General features: G+C 64.4%; 1 protein-coding gene across 6 annotated transcripts; it reads right to left on the reverse strand.

Annotated features, from left to right (window-relative positions):
• Positions 1–239: 239 nt before the first annotated feature.
• LOC140602501 (USP6 N-terminal-like protein) lies at positions 240–16704 on the reverse strand. 6 transcript variants are annotated; one of them, XM_072772063.1, is made up of 18 exons: positions 16481–16704; positions 15880–15986; positions 11832–11984; positions 11558–11604; positions 10887–10963; positions 10504–10670; positions 9089–9142; positions 8029–8068; positions 7676–7756; positions 7234–7341; positions 6668–6777; positions 4732–4780; positions 3871–3991; positions 3124–3218; positions 2853–2918; positions 2254–2328; positions 1835–1986; positions 240–1539 (listed from the first exon to the last, which is right to left on the reverse strand). In XM_072772063.1, exons 1-17 carry the CDS (start codon positions 16553–16555, stop codon positions 1975–1977), a joined length of 1437 nt encoding a protein of 478 aa, XP_072628164.1. In that variant the 5' UTR covers positions 16556–16704; the 3' UTR covers positions 240–1539; positions 1835–1974. The 6 variants fall into 6 exon arrangements, with proteins under 6 accessions (XP_072628164.1, XP_072628161.1, XP_072628163.1 ...); XM_072772060.1 differs by having other exon boundaries at positions 10504–10715; XM_072772062.1 differs by having other exon boundaries at positions 240–1542; positions 10504–10715.
• Positions 16705–17631: the final 927 nt, after the last annotated feature.

Here is a 17631-nt window from a genome sequence, read left to right on the forward strand (position 1 = left end):
ACTGTCACTCTGTCCCAGGCCCGTCCTGGCCGTGGGCACAGGCTGAGTCACAGTAGCCTGTGGGGTCCTGACCCTGGCGTCTGGCCGCCCCTGGAAGGCACGTGGGGACGTCAGCTGTGTGTGCCTGGCGGCACCCCTGCAGGGGCTGGTCGGGGCCTGGGCGGTGCCCCTCCTCCTTTCTGGGGGTGTCTCTGCACCCCGTGCACAGAGCTCCGGGAGACGCAGAAACGAGCCGGCCGTGCATTTTCACACAACACTTTATTGAACTTGGAACAGCAAACAGGGGCTCAGAGCCGAGGGTGCGCGCCTTCCCCTGGGAGACCTTCCTGTCCTTAGAGGAAAGCGGGAATCCCACAGGGGTGCGGGTGCTGGAGTCCCCCACCTGGGAGCCTGTGTGGACTCCGGATGGGGGCGCGTGTCCTGAGGTTGGGGCGTTGAGAGGCGGTTCTGGGGACAGCAGGGCTGACCTGGACCTGCGGCCGATGGGCTCCTGCGCTGGGTCCCCGCAGGGCAGCTGGACCCCAGCCTCGGGCCCCCTGGGGCCGGGTACTGACTGCTGGAGCCCCAGCACGTGGAGGAGCCTGCCTCCTGGTGTGGATGCGGGTGGGGCCCACGGGCCTGCCCCTGCTGCCCTGCCCTGGGGTGTCCTGGGATCCCCAGGGCTGCCCTAGGTCAGCGACCTGGATCTGTGGGGCACGCCCAGGGCCCAGGAGGCCACATCTGGCTGTGAGAGGACTCGCTCAGCCCGGGGCCAGAATGCATGCCTCTTCGTGCTGGGCCTGGCAGAGTCGCCCCTGCCCCCACAGAGTCCGGGGCCAGGCCAGCCCAGGTCCCTCTGGGTCAGGGGCTGGTGTCCTGTGCGGGGGGTGCCGCCCTCCGGGAGGGACAGTGAGACGAGGCAGGGCACGGTGACGGCGGGCCAGAGCCTCCAGGCCCCCGCACTCACCGCCACGCTCTGCCCCTGAGGCCCGCGAGCATCGAGCTGCCCCGTGGACGGGGAGGGCAGAGGGTCCTGGGCCTATGCAGGGCTTCGGGGCAGCGGGCTCAGCGCCGCCCTGGCTCTGCCCTGGCTGTGCCCGTCACTGCCCAGCGAGGGGCACGAGCCGCAGTGGCCACGGGGCAGGAAGGGTGTCCTGGGCCCGACAGCGTTGTCCCTCGGGGGCTGGGGGTACCTCGTGATGGGAGTCCCGGGGGTGCTCCAGGGCCTGGTCCGTCGCGGGGCCTCTGGGGTGGCCCAAGCAGGTGCCGAAGGGAAGGGGACCCCGTTTTTTTACTTCAAGCCCACCATGTCTGGGGGCCACTTGCCTGCACCGTCTTGTTGCACTGGGAGGATGGGGAGGGAGTTCCATCGCTGGGGGGGATGTTGGACGATGGCCTGGCCGGGAGGGGGTCCGGGCGGCTCAGGCTGGGTGGCTGGGCCCGGGGAGGCCGGCTCCTCCACCCTGGGGGGTGTCTCAGAGGCCGGAGAAGAGAGGAGAGGCCCGGACACCGGGGACACTTGCTCCAGGCCCAGGGGCCTCGTGGGGAACTCCTCAGGTCCTGCTGGAAAGAGGCCGACGGGGTCAGCGTCTCCAGCAGGCTGTGTGTCCCCCACTGGGGGCCCCGGGGGTCCTCACGACTCCCACGTGGCCCCCCAGCCTGACCCTGTGTTCAGCCCCCCACACTGGTGCCCGGGCCCTGCAGTGGGTGCCCGCCCGCCCAGGCTGGGCCTGGGGTCCCCTGGCTGGAGCAGAAGAGGAGAGCCGCAGAGATGAGGACGGGGGCCCCGGGGGCTCTGTCCCCTGTGGGCGGCCCCAGCAGGCCGAGTCGGGAGGGGCCGGGGCCCTGAGCCCACCTGGGGGGGCAGGTCACACCGCATCCTCCGGAGCTGGGTCATGGAGGCCCGAAGGCGTCTGAGCACCACCTCGTCCTCCAGGGCCCAGGGCTGGGCCAGTGAGTCCTGCAGGAACTCCCGGAGCCCTTCCAGGGGCAGCTTCAGGAGGCGCTCTGGGCGGTGGGCGAGAGTCAGACCCAGAGGGCCCTGCCCTGTGGCCCCCGGTGCCCCCAGGCCAGCGGCTGGGGTCCTGCTGTGCCCAGGAGCGTCGTGGGCAGTGCGCTGGCGGGGTGGCCCCTGCCCGCTGCTCCTCTCAGGGAGCCCCGCTGCACCCGCCTGCCCCACCGTCCCCCCTCCCCAGGTCTGTGTGCTGCTCAGAGCACAGGGTCACCGCCCCTGCCCCCCCCCCGGCCCCCCTGGGCTCCCAGGGGCTCACTTACTCCTGTGGCCGTGAGCACCCGCGCCCCATCCAGTATATACGCATCCCAGAGCTTCAGGGTGAGCGAGAAGGGGATCTAGGGGACAGCGGGGTGGGAGGAGCGGCCTGAGCAGGGCCCCTGGGGGGCTCGGCTGGGGCTAGGCTAGGCCTGCCATCTGCCCACAGCCCCTGCCGCCCCCCGGCTGCCTCCGACGAGGCCCCACAGCCCCCCCGTGCGTGCCCTCCTCCCAGGGAGATCAGGGTCCCGGCCGCTCCGGGTTCCGACCCCGGCCAGCACCGCCCGCACCCCTGGGGGCACAGACTCTGCCCCCACTTGACGACATCACGCCTCGAGAGGACCCCAGGCTGGCCGCCCGATGGGCCGAGGGCCCGTCCACACCCCGGGCTGACCCGGCCTCCCGCGGGGGAGCTGAGGCAGAGACGGCCCGCCCCCCGGAACCTCGTCCAGGGACCCTCTGGGCTTCTCCAGGACGGGCTGGGCTGCGAGCCTCAGCCTCAGGGCCCCGGGGTCGGGCCTGGCTCGTCTGGAGGGTGGGGCTGAGCTGGGCCCTCCCCGAGGGCAGGGGGCAGGTCCGGGAGCGGGGGTCCGGGGGGCCTCACCCGGCCGAGGAAGCACTGCAGGAACCACTTTGGGGTGTAGATGCCGGTGGACATCTGCTCCTCGTCCTGGCGGGAGGGCAGGAGGGCTCAGGCCCCACGCCGCGGCCCCTGGAGCCGGGTGGACGCGCTCCCCACGGCCCAGCCCAGCCCCGAGGGTGGCCCCGGGCCCCAGGGGAAGGAACGTGACCCCAACTCTGGGCAGCTCGGAGGGCCGTGCCCCCCACCGCCTGCCCCGGGCCCCGGGGACGGAGCCTCCGGAGCTCCCACTCGCCATGTGCTTCCTCAGGTCGGGGAGAGCTCTTTCGAGGACGCGCTCATGATGAGCCTGGAACCTGAGGAGCTTCTGGAAGCCTGGGACGAAGAAGCCTGAGAAGGCCCCAGGCCCCCACGATCAGGGCCTCCTCCTGCACCAGGCGGGGTGGGGGTGTCGGGGCAGGGGCCTCCCCCCACACCCTGACCCCCGCGTGCCCACCGCCCTCGGAGCCCTGACTGAACCCGCTCTTCCCAGAGGACAGGGCTGCCTCCCAGGCTGGGGGTGCAGGGCCCGGGGACCCTCGTCCTCACAGAGACCCCGCGGGGCGTGGGCTGGGGGCTGAGGACCGCCCGGCTGACCCAGCACCCTCTCTCCTGCAGGGGCCGCCGCGGAGACAGGCGGGTCCCCAGCCCCGAGGGGCAGCAGGTGCAGGCCACGGGGAGGGTGATGGGCTTGCACGGCCCTCTGTGAGGCTTGGGAGTGAGGCTGGGGGCCCCCGGGAGGGAGAGACGCTGTCCCCTGGGCCCCGTGTGGCCGTGGGCTGGCAGGGGCCCTGGGGGGCAAGCAGGCAGCCGGAAGCGAGGCTGGGGGAGCAGCAGGACTGCGAGCCCGGCTTGCAGACAGTGGGGCGGGTGGCCGTGGCTCCGGGACCCCGTGGCCACCGGGGAGGTGGGGCCCTTGCCCGTCGGGAGGCGGGCTGGGGGGTCCCCGCCTGCCCCCCCCCCCCCCCCCCCCCGTGCAGCAGCCTGCAGGGAGGCCCCCTACCGTGCATGGCGTGCCTGTCGTCGGTCATCAGCTGGGCCAGCGCCCAGGAGGCGTCCTCCTCGGGCAGGAACATGAGGACGATGGCCGCGATCTCGCTCGTGCCCTGGCAGTAGCCCTCCTCCTGCAAGAGCCAGAGCCCCACGGAGGGCGTGCGCCCCGAGGCCCCCTCTGAGCCCTCCCCGCGGGCGTCAGGCTCCCCCGGCTCCCTCACAGCCCGGGCTCCCGGAGGGGGCTCCCAGAGCACGGGGGGCAGGTGAGGGCCGCCCGGACCAGCTCGGGCGCCAGCACCCCAGGCCCCGCTACCGAGCCCTGCGGCCGCCGTGCCAGGGCCCCTGTCCTCAGACCAGCAGGAGGGGTCTCCGTGAGCTGTGCCAGGCTGCAGGGGACCCGCCAGGTCTGGAGAGTCCCCGGAGGGCAGGTCGGGGGCCTGACTGTGGCCCCTGGGAGGTCCCACGAGGGGGCGGGGCCGGGGAGTGTGTGAGCTGGGGTCCTCAGGGACCCTTCTGGAATGCGCCATGGAAGGGGGCGGCCTCCTGGGCGCCTCGGCCTCATGCCCTTCAGGGGAGTGGGAGCCTTCCCCGCCCGGGGTTCTCATCAGTAGTTCCGTCTATCAGGGTCCAGACCCGAGCTCTAGGACGGCCGCGGTGCACGCGGGGGCCCGGGGCAGCCCCAGCCCTCGGGCACCCAGGCCCTGCCTCCCCTGGGAGGTCTGCACCCCGCCCCCTGCCCGTCCCGGAGGAGAGAGACCCTCCCCGGCACCTGGGGGCCGTGGAGCTGGGGCCCTAACTGGGAGTCCCGCTGGTCACCAGCTCTCAGGACAAGGCCGCCCGTGGGGCAGGGGGTGGGGGCAGGGACACTCACGGTGTCGTACACCGAGTAGGCCGCCAGCACGTGGAACAGGGCTCGCTGCCTAGGAGGGGGGACAGCGGGGGGCTCTGCTCAGTCAGCCCCCGCCCAGCGAGGCCGCCGAGTTGCCGACACCCACCTCGCAGGCTCCGCGGCCCTCAGGGCCCCTCCGCGGGGGCCCATCTCTGGGGTCAGGTCTGCGCACGGGGACAGGCGGCGACCTCACACGTGCAGCGTGCCGGGGGTTCTGTGCACCCTGGGGTGTCCGACGCCTCCGAGCGGCTCCTGCTGTGGGGTGTGCAGCTCCGGGCTCCCCCAGCGCCGCCAGCGCCCCCTCCAGCCCTGGAGCGGCCCCCCCTGCATGCCCCCCTGGGAGCCAGCGCTCCCCCTGCCCCGGTCCCCGCAGCCCCTGACGCCTCTCCTCCCCTGCCCTGGCCTGGCCCCGTGTCCCGGGAACACCACCAGCCCCGAGCCCACACAGCCGGGGTGTCCGTGGCCCTGAGCGCACCCCCAGGCCTTCCCAGGTGTCCCTGGACTGGACTCTGTGGGGGGTACCCCGGGCCCCCCCATCCCAGAGCATCTCCAGGTCTGAGCCACCGTGAGGAGAGCAGGGAACGTCGTGCAGGTGTGACCCCGATACAGGCTGCGAACCCCTGGGGTCACTATATGAGCCCACGGCGGGGTACGGGGTGCGGGCCCCTCAGCGCTGCCAGGAGCCGCCTGATGCCCCCCGCCCGGCGACCTGAGTCTGCACCCCGGCTCCGCGGCCCCCGGGCCCAGGCTGCTGGAGGCCGGCTCCCCCTGGGCCGGGGGTCACAGGTCAGCCTGACCCGGCCGCGCTCTGAGGGCCGCGGGGGCCCCAGGGGGCAGCAGGTTCCCTGCAGGGAGGAGCACCAAGCTCTCGTGGGGAGACGGTCCGAGCGGCCCCCAGGGAAGCCCAGCCACCCTTGCCTGGCGGCTCCCCAGCCCCACCCCTGGCACCCCTGCAGGTCACCCCTGGGGTCCCGGGCTCCCACACACCCCGCCCGCTGCACACAGAGGGAGCTGCACCCTCTGCTCCACCCATCTGCACCCCCCTGTCGGGGGCTCCCTGCCTTCCCTCCTCCCCACGGCCCCTGGGGACTCTACGGGACACCTGGGCTTCTGACGGGAGCAGGCTGTCCAGAGAACCCCAAGGTGGCCGGGGAGGCTGAGCATGTCCCACAGGGGGCAGCTGCACCGCGTCCTTGTGTGTGGGGGGTGGGACCGATAGTGTAGGGGTGGGGGGTCTGGGGGTGTGGGGATGGTGTGGGGGGTGATGTAGGGAGATGGCGTGGGGGCAGTGGTTGAGGGGGATGGGCTGGGGGGCTGCTGACACAGGGCACCCCCTTCGCTAAGGTGCACACGGAGACGTCTACAGATAAAGGCAACCCCAGTCTGGGGTTTGCTGTGACCCCTGTCCCTGGGGCCCCGTGTGCTCAGCGCAGGGCCTGCCTGGACCGGGGGCGGTATCTGGGGGTCGTCATACTATGTGTGCTCACCAACTGCAAATTGTTTAAAATAAAATGCCCAGAATTCAGAAGTACATAAAGCACCGAGGGTGGGTGTCACCCTGACCTGTCCGACCCTCGTTGGGTCCATGTGTCCCGGTCCAGCCGCGGCCAGGCCGCCTGGCCCCCAGATCCCCTTACTGCCCCCCATGCCCCCACCCCGGCCCCCTGCTCTTCACGGGGCCGCCCCTCACCCCCTTGGGGTTCAGCTCAGACGGTGACTCCTGGAGGCCCTGTCCTGGGGCCTCCCCATCCCCGAGACCCCGGGGGTGGGGGCCAGGGGGTCATCCCCAGCACCCTACCATGTGGCAGTGTGTTGTTGCTGCCGTCGCTCCCCCCGGCCTCAGAGACCCCGTGTCCCCTGCACAGAAGCCCCCGGGCCTCTCCCGGGCCCCCGAACCCCGCTGGCCCAGCAGCCTCACCTGACCCCGTAGCGGTCCCAGAACATGCTGTGACTGCGGAACGTCCAGTTGATGTCCAGGTCGATCTGCATGATGTCCCGGGAGGACACCAGGGCCGCCTCCTTCATTTCCTGCGGGAAGACCCTGGGAGGAGGAGCCGGCGTCAGGGACACAGACCCCGACCTGTCAGCAGCTGCCATCCTGGGCCGGGAGCCCTGGGGCCACCATGGGAGTGTGTCCTGCAGGAACCTCCTTCCTTCCCCTGGGAGGCCGGGGACGGCGGGGGTGCCCACCGTGCCCGCGGGGCCTGCGTGAGGGCCTGTGCCCAGCTGTCGTGGGCGGGGAGGGGACTGAGGGTCAGCCCTGGACAGGGAGGGGACATGGAGGATCAACCCGGGTGGGGAGGAGACATGGGGGGTCAGCCCGGGTGGGGAGGGGACAAGGGGGTTCAGCCTGGAGGGGAGGGGATGGGGGGGTCAGCCTGAGTGGGGGGGAGACATGGGGGGTCAGCCCTGGTGGGGAGAGGACAGGGGGTCAGCCCTGGTGGGGAGGGGACTGAGGGTCCACGGGGAGTGGACGGGCCCCACCTGGTATTTCCCGGCATTCCTGGCCTTAACCTGGTCAATGTTCAGCAATCGCAGCCACACCTGTCCCCGCACCTGGGGCGGGACCCTCTTGTAGACCCGGCACTGCAGCTGCGGGGAGGAAGGCAGTGCTGGTGAGAGGGGCCCAGGGCGGCCCCTTGGAGCCCAGGGAGCGCGAGGCATCTAGAAGATTCTGGCTTCGGCTCCACGGTGTCTGCGGAGAGGCTGGGTCTCCCTGGAGCTGGGCCCCGTCCCCCACGAGGAGCAGGGACCGTGGCCCCGACCTGACGCTCCCCCACCGCCGTCCAGGGGCCTGGGGAGGCTCGGGCTCCCAGCAGACTCTCCCCAGGCAGGGGGCTCCCCCGAGGACGGGGCAGGAGGACACTGAGGGCGGCCCCCCAGCCCCGTCAGGACGGAGAGCCCTCGGGGGCACCCAGCGCCCCACCTTCTCGCTGGGGAGGTAGTGGTCCCATCGCTTGAGCATTTTTATCCATTTGTCCGCGCGCCGGGTCTCCTGGTGGAGTTTCTGGAAGAGGACAAGCGGGGGCCGCAGGTGAGGCTCCAGCCGCGGGAGGTGGGCGCTCGGCCGCGCCCAGTACCCCCCCGGACCCGGAGGAGCCAAGAAGGCACAGGGCCCCCCGCGGGCCGCGGCTCCGGGTCTGGGGTGCGTTCCCGGCAGCCCGTGCAGCGCTGGGACGGGGGACTGGGGAGACGCCCGGGGATGTCCTGGGGGACGGGGTGCAGACAGCTGGCCCCAGCCCCCCCACGTCCTGCCCGGGGCCCAGGACGGGCTCTCACCTTGGCCTCGGGGGGGCTGGGGCTGGGCAGCTCCTTGTCCCTGGAAGGCAAGAGACGCAGAGCCCTGAGGCCCCGGCCCCACAGCCCCCCCGCCCCCCCGTCTGCACCCAGGGGCCTGGGGAGGGCAGGGCTCCTCCAGGGAGGGCAGGGGCTGCCAGCGGCATGAGGGCTGGCGGGGGCGGCGTCTGGGGGGTCTGAGAAGCGTGTTTGCCAGGAGTGACCGTCCCGCTGAGGTCCCCCCCGCCTCCCCAGGGCCTGACTGCCCAGCGTCCAGCCGGCCTCGCCCTGCCCCCTGGCCACCCCCCTGCTGTCCCCTGACTCCCCTCTCTGCTGTCACCTCTGCCTCTGGCCCATTTCACCTCCTGTCCTGTCGGAGCCCCTGAGCACGACCCACCCCTGAGCCATCCCAGCAGCCACTGGGCCGTGAGCAGGGCTAAGGGGGCCCCACCTGGGGTCTCCAGCGTCCGTCAGGTTCTCGTGGGGCTGTTGACCCATCAGCCTCGACCCCTGCGACCTAGGCCACTGGGCTGTCCCCTCCTCCTCTTCCCTCCTCCTGCCTGGTCGGGCCCTCCCTCTGCGGCCCCCCCTCCCTGCCCTGGCCTGGTCCCCGGCATCTACCTGCAGCCCCGCAGAAGCCTTCGGGACTGTGGGGGCCCTGGCTAGGGGGTGTGGGTGAGAGCACCCCTGCGGACTCGCCCCAGACCAGGCCATCCCCCTACAGAGAGCACGCCCCGGCCCCAGAGCCCCTCACCCGCGGGAGCCCCTGCTGAAGGGACTGGACACCCCCCCTGATGCAGGAGGCAGACACCTGGGCCTGCCCGAAGCAGGCGTGGGGGCCCCTCCTCTGAGTGTCCAGGGGCCTCCCCCAGGCCCAGCTCCCTTCCTGCCCACGTCCCAGGTCGGCCTCCGGGGTGTCTCAGCTGCAGCCCAGCGCAGACATGGCCCTCAGAGGGCTCCAGGGGACGAGGTCCCGACCCTGGGGGGGGGGTCAGCCTCCAGAGAGGTGTTCCTGCAAATGCCACCCCCCCTGAGATGGATGAGGGGTGTCCAGGGGACTCACGGCAGAAAGCCCTGGTGGTCGGTGCCTTCCACAGTGACAGGTCCTGCGGAGACCCTGCTTGGTGCACCGTGGTGGGGACCGATCAGAGCAGGGAAATGGGGACAGGAGGGAGCAGAAGGGGTCCTCCCTCCCCTGAATCCTGAGGGAGCGCCGACCCTCTGAGATTGGCCGGGCACCAGAGAAAGGGCCTGTATGCCCGGTGGGTGCAGCCTGACAGCCTCACCTGCTTCTATCTATCAGTGACGATCCCCACCTGGGCCTCACCTGACCTGGTGACTGTGGTCCCCACCTGGGACTCACCTGGACCCGGTGACTGTGGTCCCCCACTGGGCTTCACCCGGACCTGGTGACTCTGATCCCTACCTGGGCCTCACCCAGACCTGGTGACTGTGGTCCCCACCTGGGCCTCACCCAGACCTGGTGACTGTGGTCCCCACCTGGGCCTCACCCAGACCTGGTGACTGTGGTCCCCACCAGGGCCTCACCCAGACCTGGTGACTGTGGTCCCCACCTGGGCCTCAGCTGGACCTGGTGTCTCTGATCCCTACCTGGGTCTCACCTGACCTGGTGACTCTGATCCCTACCTGGCCCTCACCTGGAACCGGTGACGCTGGTCCCCACCTGGGCCTCACCCGGACCTGGTGACTGTGGTCCCCACCTGGGCCTCACCCAGACCTGGTGACTCTAGTCCCCAACTGGGCCTCACCCGGGCCTGGTGACTCTGGTCCCCAACAGGGCCTCACCTGGGCCTCATGTGGATCTGCAACTGTGGTCCCCACCTTGGCCTCACCTGAACCTGGTGACTCTGGTCCCCACCTTGGCCTCACCGGGACCTGGTGACTGTGGTTCCTACCTGAGCCTCACCTGACCTGGTGACTGTGGTCCCCACCTGGGCCTCACTTGACCTGGTGACTCTGATCCCTACCTGGCCCTCACCCAGACCTGGTGATTCTGGTCCCCAATTGGGCCTCACCCAGACCTGGTGACTCTAGTCCCCAACTGGGCTTCACCTAGGTGACTCTGGTCTCCACCTGAGCCTCATGTGGATCTGTGACTATGGTCCCCACCTTGGCCTCACCTGAACCTGGTGACTCTGGTCCCCACCTGGGCTCACCTGGACCTGGTAGCTGTGGTCTTCATCTGGACCTGGTGACTCTGGTCCCCACCTGGGCCTCACCTGTACCTGGTGACTGGGCTCCTCAGCTACCAATGACTAGGATCCAGGATGGACCCTTACTTGCTACTGACACCGGGACCATCCCCAGGGTCTCACTTGTTCCTGGTGACTATGGTCCTTGTCTGGGCTGACCTGGCTCATCCTTGTCTCTGATCCCCTCTTGAGCCTCACCTGCTCTTGCAGGTATGGTCCCCCCTGTCGTGGGTGTGTAGTGTCTATGGTCCCTTCTGGGCCTCACCTGATGGTACTGGGCCACGATATTGGCCCTTTGCAAGACCAGCAGGGTCTCCGGGTCCTCCTGCATCGTGCCGCAATCCAAACACATCCAAGAATGACGGCACGTGAGAACCTTCCGAGGACACATGCGTCCGGGTGCTCCCCGTGGGCAGGTGCCCCTCTGTCTGACTGGAACCGGAGACAACCCCGTAGCCCCGAGGGGCACAGGCTGGGCTGGAGCATCACACACAGGCCCTCGCTGCCTGTCTGTCCCCTGCCCACCTACAGTCCACCTTCCCAGCCACTGTCCCAGGACACACCGTCACGCTGGGGTCACAGAGCGCTCCCACCCCGGTATCAGGAGCACACGGGCGGGGGACCCAGGGACTCCGGGGAACTGCCCACCTGATGCTCGGGGGTGACGTCTCCCAGCCTGGGGCCGGCGCAGAGATGGTGGTGGGTGGGCCGGCCAGCGAGTGTCCCTGTGGGGTGGGGGGGGGGCAGGGATCGAAGGTTTCTCTTAGATTCCACAAGCACAACGACCAAGGGGAGAAAGCGACGGACTGGACTTCATCAAAATTAAAACCTGATGCCAGCAAGAGTGCGACCAAACTCCCCACCCTGAGGGCAGCGATGTGTGAATAGCCTGAGGGGGGCCTGGCGGAGCACGAGGGACTCCACGTTCCAATGCGTGAAGAGCAAACCTGTTCACGGGCCAGGGGGACCCAGCGAGCACAGGGCGGGATGGGGGGGTGTCAGTCACCCCTGTCAGGGTCCATGTGTCTAGGACAGGCTGGAAAGGTCATGGCTTGGGTGCCTGCACGGCACAGGGCTTACAGGGGAGCGGGGGTTCCGGGGGAGCTGCCTGAGTTCCGACTGCAGCCTCCTTCCCTGGACGAGGGGAGCAGGGTGGCCACTCGCACCCCGTGGGGCTGTGGAAGGGCTGTAGGAGCTGCTCACCGTCATCGCATGGGGGGTCGGGGTGTTGTGGACCCCAGCCCAGGAGGCCTGTGCCCCCACCCGGACCCACAGGCCCCACTGTGGCCCGCGGGGAGCAGGGATCAGCTGCCACTCACCTGTGACCTGTCGCTGTGTGAGCGCCTCCTCTTTACGCACTGGGGTACTGGGGAAAGTGGGAGGGTTGGGGTACTGGGGAGAGTGGGAGGGTTGGGGTACTGGGGAGAGTGGGAGGGTTGGGGTACTGGGGAGAGTGGGAGGGTTGGGGTACTGGGGAGAGTGGGAGAGTGGAGGTACTGGGGAGAGTGGGAGGGTTGGGGTACTTAGGAGAGTGGGAGGGTTGGGGTACTTAGGAGAGTGGGAGGGTTGGGGTACTGGGGAGAGTGGGAGTACTGGGCTACTGGGGAGAGCAGGAGAGTCGGGTCGCTGCGAGCCAGATCCGGAGCACGAGTGCCTCCGAAGGTCTGCGGACGCAGAGTGGCCACCAGGCAGCGGTGGAACCCGGGGGCACCACAGTTCCGCCCAGAGTGGGGTCCCGCATCATCACTGTGGGCAGGCGGGGTCCAATCAGCACTTAGCCCTTCACCCTGAAGGCCGAGGGTCCCGGGGGAGGGTCCTGTCCCCACGCCGGGCGGGAAGGGGATGCAGGCACCCTCCCACATCCTCAGTTCCCATCCTCGGGCCCTGCAGGCCTCCCGCCCTTCAAGGCAGACTGGGGGTCACAGATGCCCCCCGCCCCCCAGGGTTCACAGCATGGGGTTGCAGTTAGGGACATTTGAGGGGCTCCTGGGTGGTTCCGTCGGTTCCACGTCGACTCTTGAGTTTGGCTCAAGTCAGGATCTCGAGGTTGTGGCGTGGAGCCTCGCGTGGGGCTCGGGCTCCGGTGGGTGAGGAGTCCGCTCCAGGTTCCCCCTCTCCCTCCATCCCCCCCCCACTGCACCCTCTCTCAAGTAAATCTTCTAAAAATTAACATGAAGACACGTGAGCATCTTGATCCCCTCTGCAGAGGTGCCTTCGTGTGCGTAACGACCATGTAAATGCCTTTCACGGACCCACCGGGAGTCCTACCGGAAACCCCTTTTCCTTGGTATTTATTGAAGCACAGTCGACACAATGTGACAGTAGTTTCAGGGCTACAACTAGTGACTTGACAATTCTGTGCCTCACTCAGCTCTCCCCACGAGAAGCGGCGTCACCATCTGTCCCCGTACAAAGTTGTCCCAACAGTACTGACTCTATTGCCAGGCTGTACTTTCTAAATTTCTGGGATTTCTTTATTTAGAACCAGACGCTTGTAGCTTTTCCTATTGCTCATCCATGTTGCCCACCTGCCCCCCATGGCCCCTCTGGCCATCACTCAGCACGATCCATCCCATTAACCAGAGAAAGGACATGGGGCGGCCCGGGGGGCTCAGCGCTTTAGCACCTGCCTTCGGCCCAGAGCGTGATCCTGGAGTCCCGGGATCGAGTCCCACATCGAGTTCCCTACATGGAGCCTGCTTCCTCTGCCTGTGTCTCTGCCTCTCTCTCTCTGTCTCTCTGTGTCTCTCAAGGATATATAAATAAAATCTTTAAAAAAACAAAAAACAAAAAGAGAAAGGACAAAACGCATACGATCCCCTCAAGAGTTGCAGAAAAAGCATTTGACAGAATACAACATAAAAAGCACAGTGGGTTTTGAGGAAATGTCTATCAACAGAGGAAAGGCCGTGTAGGAAGGCCCGCAGATGATGTCATCCCCAAGGGTGAAAACTTGAAATTGTCTCCCCTAAGAGCAGGAACAAGCCAAGGAGGTCCCCTCTCAGCGCTGGAAGTCCTACCATACTCAACAGACAGGAAACAGCCATGGGGGGGTCGCATCCACGCTGACAGGGACCCGGCCTCCTCAGAAGCCGCGTGGAGGCTTCAGGACCATGTGGGGCCGCGTCTACACTGACAGGGGCCTGGCCTCCTCAGGACCAGCAGGGAGGCTTCAGGGTTAGGGTTAGGGTTAGGGTTAGGGTTAGGGTTAGGGTTAGGGGTTAGGGGTAAGGGTTAGGGTTAGGGTTAGGGGTTAGGGTTAGGGTTAGGCCTTGAAGTCAGGGTTAGGGTTAGTGTTAGTATTAGGTCTCAGGGTTAGGTTTTGGGTTCCGCCTCAGAGTTCGTGATTAGGTTTAGGCCTCAGTGTTAGGCCTAGTGGTTAGGCCGCAGGGTTAGGGGTTAGGGTTAGGGTTAGGCCTCAGGATTAGGAGTTCGGGTTAGGCCTCAGTGTTAGGCCTCAGGGTTAGGGTTTGGGTTAGGTGTGGTTTAGGGTTAGGGTTAGGTTTAGGGTCAAGGTCAGGGTTAGTGTTAGGGTCAGGGTTAGGGTTAGTGTTAGGGTTAGGTTTAGGTTCAGGGTCAGGGTCAGGGTTAGGGTCAGGGTTAGGATTAGGGTCAGGGTTATGGTTAGGGTCAGGGTTAGGGTTAGGATCAGGGTCAGGGTTAGGGTTAGGGTTAGAGTTAGGGTTAGAGTTAGGCTTCAGAGTTAGTGTTAGGATAAGGGGTGAGGGTTAGGGTTAGGGTTAGGCCTCAGGGTTAGGGTTAGGGTTAGGCCTCAGGGTAAGGGGTTAGGGTTAGGCCTCAGGGTTAGGGTTAGGTTTAGGCCTCAGAGTAAGGGGTTAGGGTTAGGCCTCAGGGTTAGGGTTAGGGGTTAGGCCGAGGGGTTAGGGTTTAGGTTTAGGCCTGAGGGTTAGGAATAGTGTTTAGGGTTAGAGTTAGGTTTAGGCCTGGGGTCAGTGTTAGGGTTAGGCCTAAGGGTTAGTTTTTATGTTTCGGCCTCAGGGTTAGGCCTCTGGTTAAGGCCTCAGGATTAGGTTTATGACACAGGGTTAAGATAAGGGTTAGGCCTCAGGGTTAGGGTTTAAGTTTAGGCCTGAGGGTTAAGCCTAGATGTTAGGCCTCAGGGTTAGGTGTTAGGTTAGGATTAGAGTTAGGCCTCAGTGTTAGGGGTTAGGCCTCAGGGTTAAGCCTTAGGGTTAGGTTTAGTCCTCAGGGTTAGGGTTAGGGTTAGGCTTCAGGGTTAGTGTTTAGGTTTACGCCTCAGGGTTAGGCCTAGGGGTTAGGACTCAGTGTTAGGGGTTAGGGTTAGGATTAGGGTTAGGCCTCAGGATTAGGAGTTAGGGTTAGGCCTCAGGGTTTGGCCTCAGCTTTAGGGTTAGGGTTAGGTTTAAGGTTAGGTTTAGGGTCAACGTCAGGGTTAGTGTTAGGGTCAGGGTTAGGGTTAAGGTTAGGCTAAGTGTCAGGGTTAGGGTTAGGCCGAGGGGTTAGGGTTAGGGGTTAGGCCTAGGGGTTAGGGTTTGGATTAGGGTTTAGGGTTAGGGTTAGGGTTAGGCCTGGGGTCAGTTTTAGGGTTAGGCCTAAGGGTTAGGGTTTAGGTTTAGGCCTCAGGGTTAGGGTTCGGGATAGGGTCAGGGTTAGGCCTCAGGGTTAGGGTTCAGGGTTAGGGTCAGGGTCAGAGGTAAGCCTCATCCTAGATTTCCACTGTGGATGTCTACAAAAAAGACAGAGCCAGCTACTTGGGTCAGGAGGCATCAGAGGGCTTCTGCCCAAACTGGGCTTCCAGGTTATGGCAGATCAAGCAACTTAAACAGTCTGTGGGGACACACAAGGTCCTCCTTGCAGCATAGCAGACATGGCAAGAGAATGGCATCATGTCAAGTGCCAAGGGCCTTGAATGGCTGAATCACTGTGGCAGACGGCCCCATTTTTTTTTTAAAGATTTTATTTATTTATTCATGATAGAGATAGAGAGAGAGAGAGAGGCAGAGACACAGGCAGAGAGAGAAGCAGGCTCCATGCCAGGAGCCCAACGCAGGACTCGATCCCGGGACTCCAGGATCGCGCCCTGGGCCAAAGGCAGGAGCCAAACCGCTGAGCCACCCAGGGATCCCCCAGAAGGCCCCATTGATGGAGTACTACGAGGACCTCTAAGGACACAGCTCATGACCCATTTGGCCTACAATGATCTGATGTGTTGTGGCACATGACACCTTAGAGATAAACATAGAGAATGGCTTCATCCCACCCTTCCTTTTCTCTTAAATCACCCTCTCTACTGTGACCTTTTGTGAGACCTGCAGACGTTGTGCAACGACAGTGGAGCTGCGTTCTACACAGGATACCTGGGGTGCGTGGGTGAAATAAGGAAAATGTTAGTGAAACGAAAGACACTCATTGCTCTGAGTGAAAAAAACCAACCACCCCCACTCCTCAAAAGCATGAAATCTATTCTGCACCATCCCAACCTAGGGGAACGGTGTCTTATCACCTCAGACGTAGCCGGATGTTAGGGGAGGAGGTTCAGGTCTCTTTGCGTTTGGGCCTGTGCGGCACTCGTGTGGAAACACTACGGGAGGGCCGCAGGTTTCTCTCCATGTTTGTGGGGGGGCCATCTCTCTGTGGAGAACCCTCTTCCCATTCTCACCTCAGAACAGCACTGCTCCTTGTTTGCCTGGTGCACCGATCATTGTCTAGGGAGTTGGAAGAGTTGAAGCCACAGAACATCTCCTCCAAGATCTCCTGGGTGCAGCTCTGCAAATACAGTGCCCCGTATGTACAGGGCCAAGAGACATTAGGGTACTCCCTCCACAACACAACAAGGGGACATCCCCTTTAGAAATCGTGTTCTCTGCTTCACATCCCAGGGGCAGCTGAAGGGCCATCTGGCAAGGAGAAGCCAGATGAAAGAGACTCTTGCGCTCACGATTTACATACTTGAAGTTGAGCTTGGCCCTCAGCACTCACCTTCTCATCTTGCCTGTTATGACCTGGCGTCTGAACACCAAAGATGTGTCAGGCTCCAAACCGTGGCAGCTGGTTTCTGCCCAGGAAGGGCATGTTCCTCTCCTCTGTCCCCTCTACTCACACACACACACACACACACACACACAGAGTCTCACACTAACACACCCTCTTACACATAAACGGACACACACTCAATGAAGGTGAAAGAGGTGTGAGCCCCGTCAGCTGAGATTACAGTGTGGCCTGCTATCCAGTGGCTTCCCCCAGGTGCCTTGCGGTACCTGTTGAGGCCTCCCGCACATAACCAGAAGCTTCGGTGAAGAGGGCCGAGCTGACGTCCATAGCAACATGAACATCTCTCTGTCTGGACTCTCTTAAGCCCAGAGCTACTGAAAGTAGGGCAACAGCAACAGAACATCTTGTTCTCTTGACCGGCTCCAGTTAAGTGAGCTGGAAAGAGGGACCTTGTTCAACGCAGCTTCCTGGTTACCAGAGTTCTAAATCCGTTACACGCTTGTCCCCAAGGAAGTGACGTCACTTTTTCAAGATTCCAGCCTTTGGGCCCCTCCTTTCAGTCAGACCTATCCAGAGCCCCTTTTTGGAAGATGACTGTTTGCCCCATGCCATCTCCTTAAATGTACATCAGGAGCCAAAAATGCCATAGCCACAACTCTCTGAAAATGCAAGGAAGGGCCTACTTTTCTGGAGATGGAGCTGGTTTCAGACCTTTCTTTCTGTGCTTGCTGTCCCAGATCTGTCACCTATCTAACCCACCATGTCTCTCACATTTTCCCCAGGTTCCCACCCTGCACCGTGATAGAAGAGGCAGAATCTCCTTCCTAGGGACATCATCTCGGTCTATGGATGATATTTGTAATGCATGTTAGCTGGTGCCCTGTGTATCTGAGGTGCAATTTTAAGGATGGTGCATTGACATGAAGGGGTGAGATGTGGCATGGGGTACCACTTGAAAGTGGCCTGGGTACCAGCAACGTAATATCACAATGGTTACTTTACCTCCGGCCTCATTTCAATGGGGGCAGCATGATGGGGTGGGAATGCTACAAGATCCAGCCATGGTCATCTTCTGTAGTCAAACTGTCCAATTGTTCCTGTTCTATTTTGAATGAGACTGAGGTGCCTCCTTATGGGCTCTGGGGGTCGCAGCCATCACAATGGCTCCCAGCGATAATGACCTGTGGCATAAATATCCCTGTGTCACCGCGAGGTGCTTCGTGATTGGTTTTGACCAACACTATACATCCAACACAATGGCGTGTCACACCTATGTTCCAAATGGAACTATGCTTAATGTTAGTGTTAAATTTCAGGTTGGGGTTAGCGTTAGATTTGCAGTGTAGCCTTAGGATAGGGTTAGGGTTAGGGTTAGGATTAGGGTTTAGTGTGACTGTAAGAGTTCCTGTTAAGCTTA

Source organism: Canis lupus, chromosome 13 (genome assembly GCF_048164855.1).
Source record: "Canis lupus baileyi chromosome 13, mCanLup2.hap1, whole genome shotgun sequence".
Classification (NCBI taxonomy): Eukaryota; Metazoa; Chordata; class Mammalia; order Carnivora; family Canidae; genus Canis; species Canis lupus.